Genomic DNA, 12,250 nt, shown 5'->3' on the forward strand with positions numbered 1-12,250 from the left:
TGGATCCTGTATGGATCCTGTCAATCCATACATGTTGGATCCTGTATGGATCCTGTCAATCCATACATGTTTGGATTGACAGGATGACAATTTTTTGTCAAACTTTTCCTTTAAAATGTTAGCAAGGAAATGTTTTGTAAGCATACAATTAGTACATCAGAGGTTGCATTTGTGATTAAAATTTTTAGCAGCTAACAACAGATGCAAACACATCATAATAACCAATTTCCTTGAAACAGTTTAAAATTGTAAAGTGACTGTTTCTTACTGTATTCTAAGTAGACATCCAGGCCAAAAAAGGAACATTTATTTAAGGAACATCATAAAACAACCTGCATCAGAGTGAGTCGCGGGCACGAGGAGAGCAAGTCCTGATGCACCGCCGGCTTCTCAGTAGTCTGTGCAGTTCTATCAGTGAGTGACTCAAGAGCTGCTCTCAATAGCTGAGTGGCTTCCCTCGGAAAGTCACTATTCTTATTTTTGAACCGTTTGGCACACCATCATAAAGAACACCAAGACATAAACAGAGAAAATAGACATTTCTGATTTTATCTCTATTACAAACACACACCACACCTAAAATGTGCTTTTCAACATGTTCATGCCCCATAATTACATATAAAGTATGCACTGCTGTCTGAACCTTCTGAATGCTCTCACCCTGGTGTACGGTGCATTGCTAAATCCTCACTGAAACTACACACCCACCTTGCCTTTAACACCGATAGGGGAAGAATCTTGCAAGAAATTTTTTAATGCAGATTCAAAAAATAAAATACTTTTTATACTTTTTAATACTTCTTGTACACCATTATGATATTCATATATATGCATGATATGAGTGAAATTTAGTTTTATGGATAATATTGACACCAGTGAGGACATGGCTGTGCCTTTCTTCATGTAAAAGTAATAATTGGAAATGCATTAACATATTAAAGCATATTCAAGTAGAAATGCATTTCAACATCAAAACAATTATATCAAAACTTACCAGTATTTAGATATACTACAATGAAGTATAATTCTGGAAAATAAAAGTTCATTAAAGGTGCACTGTAACCATTTTCATGTAATATTCGCCTTTTTTTTGCCACTGTGTGAATGGCTTGTAATGCAACTTAAAAAATTAGCCCTTCCCAGACTTCCTAGGTAGTCTAAGCCTGTAGACTGATTTTCATGTGAAGGGAGCAGGTCGGTTTTGCCGGGAAAATGCAAAGGATGTGACATTTATGCTCACTCCCAAGAGCCTTCTCCTGACTGCTGTCTGGCTAAGCGGGAACGTGATCTTGGTCGAGCGAAAAATAGAGTGAACATCAGAAGGCCATTTGATTCCTGTAGGGGACCCTGAATTGGCGTTCTTCTTACTGGACAGGTAAGCTTACATAACAGTATATGTGAAATATAGTGCCATAAGAATTGATCTGTTAAGATCGAGCTAACATTATCTTGACTTACACTTCCTAAAGTTCATTTAGAATGCAATTTTCCACACACAGTTTTTTTGTTTTTTGGAGTGCTTACTATAAATTCAATACAGTTGGCAACAACAGCTCTACAATATCACATGTTGGCACATGATCAAATGAAACATTAAAACAGTGAACAGTTCAAAGTCTAGTTATTAAAACACTTGATATGGATAATTTTCACACAAAAGTTTTCTATTGCAGTTTAATGTACAGAATATACCATTTTAATAAACAAAATGACATTTCAAAAGATTTACATGGGAAAAAAATATTTTTCTGTGGGTAGAAAAAAAAAATTCACAAAACCACATTACAGATTGGTGCATTGGCCACCACAGAAACGACTTCTCCATGTTTGGAGGAAAACTAACCCAAGAAGCACTTAAAAATTATTTTCTTTCTTCCAGTAGAGGGAACAGTTTTTTTAAGCTTACTTTGATACTTGCTCAGCGCAGACAGGTGGCTCAGTTGTTAGCACTGTCACCTCACAGCAAGAAGGTCCCTGCTCAAATGGGCCTTTCTGTGTGGAGTTTGCATTTCCTCCGGGTATTCCGGTTTCTCCCACAAGTCCAAAAACATGCAGGTTAAATGTTAAGTCAGCTGAACTCAGATGACTTGACAAAGGGCCCTGGCAGTCATGTTCTTCACTCTTTGGATGAGCACCCTATGAGATGGTCTTAAAGGAATAGTTCACCCCAAAATTAAAATTCTCTCATCATATACTCACCCTCATTCCAACCCAAATGTGTATGACTTTCTTCTGCAGAACACAAATTAAGATTTTTAGAAGAATATTTCAGCTCTGTAGGTCCATTCAATGCAAGTGAATAGTTAATAGAACTTTCAAGCTTCAGAAATCACAAAGGCAGTATAAAAGTAATCCATATGACTCCAGTGGTTAAAACAGTCTTTTTAAGCTATATGAAAGGTGTAGGTGAGAAACAGATCAACATTGAAGTCATTTTTTTTTTTTTACTATAAATCTCCACTTTCACATTCTGAAAGTGAAAGTTAAAGTGGAGATTTAAATAAAAAAAGATTTAAATGTGAATCTTTTTTTTCACCAAAAGTGATTGCATCGCTTCAGAACACATATTAAACCACTTGAGTCGTATGGATTATTTTTTTTATTTTTAAAAGGTCTGGTCAGCATTCACTTGCATTGAAATGTCCTACAAAGCAATATTTTCTAAAAATCTTCGTTTGTGTTCAGCAGAAGTCATACACATCTGCGATTTCATAAAAGAGAGTTAATGCAAGAATAATTTTGGGGAAGTAAACTATCACTTTAACCTTGTATACAACATCTAAACATTCTCAAATACCCTGACTAAACCGAATTCAAATTTTACAACCTGCAAACACCCAACATATAGATTAAATAAGGTGAAATCCCAGCTAGCCTTCATTACATGAAAATATCTACCGGTACATATTTGTATGCACATCAGTGTGTGGGTCTGTGAAATAAATCCATAGTTAAGGCTTTAATGTGTTTGTTTTATGTCAGTCATAGCTCTTTAACAGGCACATTAAAATTACTACACCAATTACAACACCCAGAACTTGTGAGTAACAGATCATAAAATACCCTGTTAGTCCCACTGAAGCATTTACAGCTCTAGTACTAAATCACAGTATTATCTAGAAGTTGAATACACAGAAATAAAAAGTTCACAAGATCTACAGGTTGTTTTGTTATGTGAAATCTGTGACATGATACTTCACATGAGTGAATAAATGTTGTTATACAAGTTATATAACCATATTTAAAAAAAAATGAGCTTGTTGCTTGGTTGAATGTTTTAAAGACTCTAGATGAAAAGGTTGAAAAAATGCCACTGATGGTGTTTTTTTTAGTCCAGGACAAGACAACTTTCACACACTTAAAAGAGAGAAATAACATTTACAAAATTGTCCCCTCAACACAGTCTTAAGTCATGTCACAAAAAACAAAACCTTCTTTGTTCAGTTTTGCATGTTTGCTTTTCAGTAAATCCTTGTGTTGCCACGACTACACACAGTCCACAACAGGCTCCCCTTCGTTCCCTTCCTCTTCCCCCCACATCCCAAACCTCATATCCTCATCATCCATTGAGCCTCCATCCCCCTCTGCCAGACCAGCCATGGCAACAGCTTCCTCTGCTCCAGGCTCCCCTTCATGGGCACGGAGGTGTTTCTTCAGACTGGCCGGATCTTTAAAGGCTTTTTGACAGAGTGGGCAGCAACACGGCCGCTCTCCTGTGTGTATGCGCTGGTGGTGCTTTAGATGCTGCAGCCGGCTGAGACGTTTTCCGCATACACTGCACACATATGGTTTTTCACCGGTGTGTGTGCGCAGGTGCTTCCGCAGGCCGTCTAGATGACGAAACTGCGTTCCACATTCGGAGCAGGAATATGGCTTCTCACCTGTGTGGATGCGAATGTGAGTCTTGAGTGCTCCTGACTCACGGAAGCGTCTCCCACACACGGTGCACGGGTATGGTTTTTCTCCTGTGTGGATCCTCAGGTGCTTTTTCAGGCTTGAGATCAGACGGAATGTCTTGCCGCACTCCAAACACAAGTGAGGGCGTTCTCCAGGCGCCTCTCCCATTAGCTCAGAGATGGAGCGTCGAGTGGACTCATCTGGAGATGAGCCACCAACCCCAGGGCTCATCCTGGCTGTCATACTCAACCCAGGGGCATCTCTCTGGGCTGATCTAAGCCCTCGTGGAGGTGAACTACTGGATGAGGGTCCATTGTGAGGCCTGGAGGTGGGTGGTGGTGTCGGTTTGGAAGGGTGGTTGTGTGAACGGGAGCTTAATTCTTCCTCGACCATATGGGCATATGGCAGATCACACACATTCTGTGCAGTGTGATCAGTTGCTGTGGGTGGCTCTCTTACTCGCACACACACCTGCCCAGAAGCAAGACCCTGTTCTTCTTTAACAGAGAAGATAGTGTTTGTGGAGGGGTTTTGGGCTCTAGTGTGTGAGAGCCTTCTGCTGTCATCCACCATCTCACCTGTAAAAAAGATCACAAATTTATACACTGGTAGGACAGCTCTACAAGAACTGGCAAAAAGTCAAACTTGGCCATGAGATACATTTTAAATTTGTAAAACATTTCTCTCTTTGTGTTTCTTACCAGAATATTAGATTCCCTTGAATATATTAAAGGGAGGGTTCACCCAAAAATGAAAATTCTCTCATCATTTACTCACAATAATGCCATCTCAGATGTGTGACTTACTTTCTTCTGCTGAACACAAACAAAGAATATTTCAGCTCTGTAGTTCCATACAATGCAAGTGAAAGGGAGCCAACATTTTGAAGCTGCAAAAAGCATATAAAGGCAGCATAAAAGTAATCATATGACTCCAGTGGTTAAATACATAACTTCAGAAGCGATATAATAGGTGTGGGTGAGAAACAGATCAGTATTCAAGTCCCTTTTAACAATAAATTCTCTGCCCAGTAGGTGGCGTTATGTATGACAATTGTGAATCGACAAAAAAAGAAGAATGTTAAGTGGAGATTGATAGTAAACAAAGGACTTAAATTAGATGCGTTTCTCACCCACACTTATATATATATATATATATATATATATATATAAAACCATTGATTTAACCACTAGAGTCTTATAGATTACTTTTATGGTGTCTTTTTATGCTTTTTGGACCTTCAAGTTTCTGGCCACCATTCACTTGCATTGAAAGGACTTACAGAGCTGAAATGTTCTTCTAAAAATCTTCATTTGTGTTCAGCAGAAGAAAGAAAGTCATACACATCTGGCATGAGGATGGGTAAATGATGAGAGTATTTTCATTTTTGGGTGAACTATTCCTTTAACAATGTGATTATAGTGTTAATGGCAGACAGTGAGCCTTAAAAGGACAGTTCCAAAATAAAAACAAATCGGTCATCATTTACTCATGTCTTACCTCATGTCTTTCCAAACCCATAATACTTCTACAGGACACAAAATGAAATGATTAGGACTATTTTAGGCAGACTGACAACCCAAGTCCACATATAGTTTGATTGTAAGGAAAAAATAAGCGATGAAAGTCACTGGTCAATCAATTACATTCAACCCTAACATCTCCTTTTGTGTTCCACTGAGGAGAGAAAGTCATACATGTTGTAGAGACAGGAGGATGCGCAGAAATAACTTAAATTGTTGGGACAACTATCCCAATAATCTTGTGAATTTAGACCAATGAACTGACACTCGTCAAACTTAAGAATAATAGATCAGACTATTTCTATTCAACCACTCAATTTATATTACCACACTGTCTAATATAAGTATGGTTCTGTGTTGTAACACAAGCAAATGAAGAGCAGCATTACCTGCATATACAGGGGTGTAAAAGAGTATGGAAAAATAATACTAAAGTAAAAGTTCTGTTACTTCTTAAAACATTTAGTTTGAGTGGAGTAAAAATATCTATCCTAAAAACTGCTCAAGTAATAGTAAAAGAGTAGCTCATCTAAAAGTACTCATGAGTAGTGAGTATTGAGTACTGAGTTGCAAAAGCTATGCCCCTTTATAATAAAAACTCTATGCCATAATTTAAAAAAGTAGCACACTTACCATCATTTACATTCCCTTTTTATGGCTGTTAGCCAGAAAGAATAAAAAATATAGGTGTTTTATAGGTGTATGTGATTGACAACTTTTAAAATACATCACTTATCTATTATAATATAAAACACTACATGAATCTGATGGAAACACAAATAAAAGGGCGACATGATTATAGAAATGAAGATGAAAAAGTAATTTTTAGTACAATAATTCCCATTTTATATTGTAATGTATGAAACAATTACATTAAAATAATTTTGCGTAGAGTCTAAATTTCCCTTAATGCTGACTAAGAGAGTTACTGTTGCACATAAAACATGTTCAAAACAATCAAGGAATGCGAAAAAAGAAAAACACTAAAAAAAGCAGGGTCACTTGGCGTGTCATGTCCCACACAATAGAGGGGGTAGAGCATTTGTTTGGTATATGGGCCACATCGGGCTTCAAAGGAATAATTCACACAAAAATGAAAATACTCTCATCATTTAATCACCCCGGATGTGTATGACTTACTTTCTTCAGCAGAACACATTGAGATTTTTAGAAGAATTTTTCAGCTCTTTTGGTTAAATACAATACAAGTGAATGGGTGCCAAAATTTTGAATCTCCAAAAAATAAAAATCACATAAATCAGCATAAATGTAGCCTAACCCATGTGGTAAAAATCCATGACTTCAGAAGAAATATGAAAGGTTGGGTGAGAAACAGATCAATATTTAAGTACATTTTTAACTACACATCTCCACTTTAACTTTCACTTCTACTTCTACTTTTGTTTTTGGTGATTCACATTCTTCATGCATATCACCATCTATTGGGCAGAGAGAAGAATTTCTAGCAAAAATGGACATAAATATTGATCTTTTTCTCACCCAGACCTATAATATCTCTTCTGAAGACATAGATTTAACAACTGGACTCATATGGATTACTTTTGTGCTGCCTTTATGTGCCTTTTGGCATCCATTCACTTTCTATTGACCTTCAGAGCTGAAATATTCTTCTTAAAGTCTTAATTTGTGTTCTGCTGAAGAAAAAAAAAGTCATACACATATGGGATGGTGTGTGGGTGAGAAAATGTTAAAATATTTTGACATTTGAGTTAACTATTTCACATGGGGGGCCACACTGCACTCTTTTTGAGAAACAATGTTCCAGAATTAATTTAGTTCTTGTATCTTTTAAGATCAGCAATTGTTGTATTCTCATTTTAATGCATAATGCACAATTTTCTGAAGTCTGTGACTGGTGGAATATTCTGCCTGAAGTATTGCTGTACAAAGGGTGATACTTTTCTATCAGGCATTGGAAAAAACTTGATCAAGTCTAAGCATAATTATAAAACATTTTATCATCTCTACTTTCCTGGTAATTTATTATACAAATTAAAACACTCTCTACATCAGGGGTCGGTATTATAAAAAAAAAAAAAATATTCAAAATTATTGTTATTAAAAATGTCAGTTTTATTCTATTACACTAATACTTTTAAAGCTACTCAAGTTATTCAGCCAAAGTAGTGAAGGGTTTTCTCGTTTCCTTGTTAATGTTGTTTGATTAATAGCCTTAATATGACATAGCCTACTAGACAGTGCTCAATTCAGTTAAATGTACACTTCAAGTCCGACACAAATACTCTTTTTGTCCCACTGTTTATGTTCACTTTAGACCAAACCGACTGCGTTTACATTAATGCTTCACCAAGACGGGCATTGGCAGAATTATAAAGTGTATTTGATGGTTTAGGCGTGAACCCGCATTAGCGCACAACATTAGGCGGCTATTCTAGATGTAGAAAATAGTTTAAGTATAGAAAATTACTAAAAAATGTATCATCAATATGGAGAACATCTCTCTCTCTCTCGCTCTTTTTTTTTCCAGATAAACATCAAAATTGTTTTATCGCCCAGCCCTATTGATAACATTGCATTAATCGCTCACATCAACCAAATAATCTTAGTGATAGATAGGTAAATTACAGGCTAAATTATAGACACGGTCTCTAGTAAGCACAAATATTCAATTTACATTGATTTGTTTCTTAAAATTAGAGGCAGGATTAATGTTGATATCTGGCTTGAGCAAGTTAAATCAGGACAGGGAAGTAGCGAACACAGACGGTGGGAAAAATAGAGTTACAGCCCTTAAAATGTACTCAAGTAAAAGTATACAACTTTTAAACAACTTAAAGTAAATTACTTACAGTAACTTGAGTATTTGTAATTCGTTACTTTACACCCGCATATACAACACTGATTGTTATCTTACCAGTTCGGTTCATATCTGAGCAGATGTTAGACGAATGGACGGCTATAGGGTCATAAAAACTGTTCGTCACCGTTCCATCCGCCTGAATGGAGAGGTGGCAGCTCTTGAATTCCTCCCTGGCATCAAAGCCGTGTATGGCATCACCCAGCGCACCACTCAACTCCGGCTCACCTCCAGTAAAACAGCGTGGATCTGCCTCGGGGGCACTCCGATGAGTCAACCGACCCGAGTTTAAGGGTCCAGCTGTGGTGTAGATGTGATGTCCCGGCATGGGTGGGTTACCAAAGGGACCTTGAAGTTGATCGATTAATTTCTGTGCGCTACAAAGACAATCTTGTAACGTTTTGAGCTCTCTCTCGGAGACCTCGAGGCGAACCTTTAGTTTCTCGTTCTCTTGCTCTTTGGTCAACAGTTCCCGCTGGGTTTCGGACAGCACCGTCACTATCTCGCCCAGCAGGGTGTCCACCGCAGCGGACAGAGTGGACCGGATGGTCGGACCGAGGCGACTTCTGAGCGTGGAGATGGACATGCTTTTGTCCCGTGTTATGTTTTGCACGGATTCACCCTTCTCTCCCTTGTTTGATGAGTTGATTGTAGTGTGTTTACGGCTGGAGGCGCTCGCTTGTAAGCTGTTTGTTGCTGTTGATATCGACACTGGGTTGATTCTGCTTGCCCCGTTATCACCGTTATTGCGTTTGGAGTTCATCGCCAATGACTGGACTACAAGCGAACAGGACATTTATTTTATAAGTTATTGCTGTGATTGACTAGTGTTATATGAAAGTTAATGAGCATGCTTGGAAGTCTAAGTGCTACAGTCATTTGTTATTACTCAGAAATGCAGAGCTAAAATTGCGACAGCAGCCTCCCAATCGAGCTACTCTAGCTTTAGCAATCTAGCCCGCAGATTTCTCCTACAAACCCAAGCTTTCAATCGCTTGGGTTTTTCAAAAAAATCAACAGATTAACACCTTGAATAATCAAAGTAACCGTAAAATAAATCTGTTGTAATTAACAAATCGTTATTTCAACGCGCGCCAGATCCGCAGCCTTCATTCCACAATACAAACGCCTGAGGTCAATCCTGACTTTTGATTGGTTAAAGATGTGGTCGCGGCTTAATGACACACTCATGCGTAAACACAGCGCGTGTAAATGACGATTTTCAACTTTGACCTTTATAACTGAGGCGAATACATAATTATTGTATTGTACTCTGGAACCTGTTTGTTGTTTTATTTTTTAATTTGAATGAACGTTTCTCTTTGTTTTGATTATTCTTGTATAAAGCAACAGTTAACAGTTATTATTTGCAGTTATTTTATTGTACATTTACATTACAAAACAGTTACAACATGGACACAACTAGGCCCTATCAAGATAAACACAAAAAGTAGTAAACTAGAAAAAAAAAAACAGTGCAAGGACAAGAAGGAAGATTTAGAATGGGTGGGGAACTGAAAGACACTACTGCATTACTGCACTAAAATAATAAATACTTTGACATAGAGGAACATTAAATTGCAATCTTTCTATTTTGAGTTTTTTAAGTACTTTAAACTCTGAAATGTTTTTGCACAATCACAGAAAAAGTATTTAAAAGAGGATTTATTGTTTTCAATTTACATATGTAAATATGACATTTAACCAACAAAATATAATGTTTACAAGGTCAGAAATTTCGGAATTTCAATTGCTTTTGAAAAAAATAATAATAATTTAAACAATGGGAGGAATATTATGTATTTGTCTTGACAGCCATTTATGCACATCCAACCAAAATGTATGTGCTGTGCAGTGTGTAGTGTTCAGTTTTTACATTTATTCATTTGGCAAATGCTTTTTATCCAAAGCGACTTACAAAAGAGGAATACATGATAAGAGAATCATCTTAAGTTTCCCTAGCATCAGAATAGTAGTATTCAAGACAGATTAAAGTGAAAAAAATCTTATACTGTATATTAAAACTTATGCCACAGAATAAGTGAAAGTAAGCAAACACACATACAACCCTGGGAATATTCATACAGAACATTTAGACACATTTAATTTAAAGTGTAAGTACACACGCAAAGCATACATTAGGATGGTATTAGCAATCTATCAAATAAATAGTATATCAATAAATACAAATATATAAATTAGGAAAACCTTCTTCTTCTTTTTTTTACTTTCACTTTATTTTTAAATCAGTGGAAAACGGCTGCTTCACTCAGTTCTGATGAAGAGGAAATTAAGAGGAATTTTGGTTTGGTGAATTGTTCCCAACACTTAAACACAACATAATGCAATACAATAATCAAATCCAACAAATGTTGGTATACGGTACCTCACAGCAGCACAGTATTCAAAACAGCAGAATATTGTTAGCAAATGAAAAGTGTTACAAAAAAGAGGAATATATCAGAGTTACATGCCTAGATCAAGCATGTTAAATTGTTTATCACAAAAGTCACTGTATGCTGTGCTTTTGTGCCTGTTCTTGTCACTGTCTGTTATGTTGCACTGTTTTCAGACGGTTTTCAGTTTTAAGACACAATTATATAAGGCAGATGAGATAAATGCATTTTGAGGAACTTAGGATGTGTGAACAGATTCACTACCATAGTTGAAATTTTTGAGGTAACAACCAAATTTCAATGTCAAAACTTTTGTATTGCATGGTTGTGAGGTTGGCTCAGAATCTTAACAGAAACATCCAAGTAGATTTTGACTGATCTGGGTTAAACCTTGACCATAGTCCAGGAGAGAATCTGATTTGATACAAACTTAGAGAATGGTGCCAGAGAATCTCATCTATCAGAATCTAGTCAGATAGCTTAATTCTGCCATCTTCCAAACTCAGATTCATCCATGAGAGACCCTGATGGTAAATCATGATTCATTACACCACAGTTCCATGGCAGTGAGCTTTAAACCACTCAAGTGCAGTTTGGCTTTGGAACAATCATTTTGTATTGCTCCAGTGCACACCCATATAAACTCATTTTATGAAGCTCCCAAATTAAATTTCTTTTTGAACTTTGAAATGTTAAAACCAGGGAATTGGTAATGTTTACACGCTATGTGCGTCAGCACTCTGTAATCCTGTTCTCTGAGCTTATGTGGCCAACCACTACAGATATGAAAGCCAAAATGAAGTGGCAGCATTTTTTGAAGAATTTTCAACAGTATTTGAACTGGCTCTGCTGTAACAGAACTTCAATATTTTACAGTACTTTTCAGGAGATTCTGATTTAAGTTTCAATTCAGTGATGATGAAACATTCTCTCTGGATTACAAATTAATGCACATTTCTATGAATTCTTCATCATAAATTTACCTTCATATAATTTTTAAACAAAAGCTGAGAAAACATTTGCTTATTTCAATTTTTCAAATATAAATTTGTCTTTCTTTTGAAAAGTACATAATGTTCAGTAATTATACCTCATAACCCTAATATCTATAACCCCCCTCCCTTTTTTTTTATTTGTACACAAAAATGTACACAAACCAAGCATACATACTTGTATCAAACTAAACAGAATGTTGTAACAAAAGTAGAAAAATATATACATAAAGATTTAAGAAAACATTATAAAGAATTCTCTTTAGCCAATAACACAATGAGATGACAAAAATGCAGAGACCTGTGTTGCTTCCTTAAAACTCACTGTAATAAAGAATGAAATTTTTCAGAAAAACAGGGAGCTGAGTGTAATACACGAGACCTTATTTGTGCCTTCTTATGACAATTCTGCTTTAAGTTAGTTAGTTTCATTTTGTACTTGTGGCTTTCTAAAATATGGAAGATGTCAAAGAATGTAAAGCACAAAATGGAGAGAACAGGACTGTTAAAGGAGCTGTAATAGATTTTTCAAGGAAATGTATGCAAAAAAATAATAAAAAAAATACTGCAACCAAGATATCACTGAAATACATGTGTATCGTG

General features: G+C 36.4%; 1 protein-coding gene across 1 annotated transcript; it reads right to left on the bottom strand.

The window, feature by feature from the left end:
• Positions 1–1,662: 1,662 nt before the first annotated feature.
• Positions 1,663–9,393, bottom strand: LOC127628962 (sal-like protein 4). The gene is made up of 2 exons (XM_052105963.1): positions 8,317–9,393; positions 1,663–4,475 (listed from the first exon to the last, which is right to left on the bottom strand). Exons 1-2 carry the CDS (start codon positions 9,053–9,055, stop codon positions 3,487–3,489), a joined length of 1,728 nt encoding a protein of 575 aa, XP_051961923.1. The 5' UTR covers positions 9,056–9,393; the 3' UTR covers positions 1,663–3,486.
• Between the last annotated feature and the right edge of the window lie 2,857 nt (positions 9,394–12,250).

This window comes from Xyrauchen texanus, chromosome 3 (genome assembly GCF_025860055.1).
Source record: "Xyrauchen texanus isolate HMW12.3.18 chromosome 3, RBS_HiC_50CHRs, whole genome shotgun sequence".
Taxonomy (NCBI): domain Eukaryota; kingdom Metazoa; phylum Chordata; class Actinopteri; order Cypriniformes; family Catostomidae; genus Xyrauchen; species Xyrauchen texanus.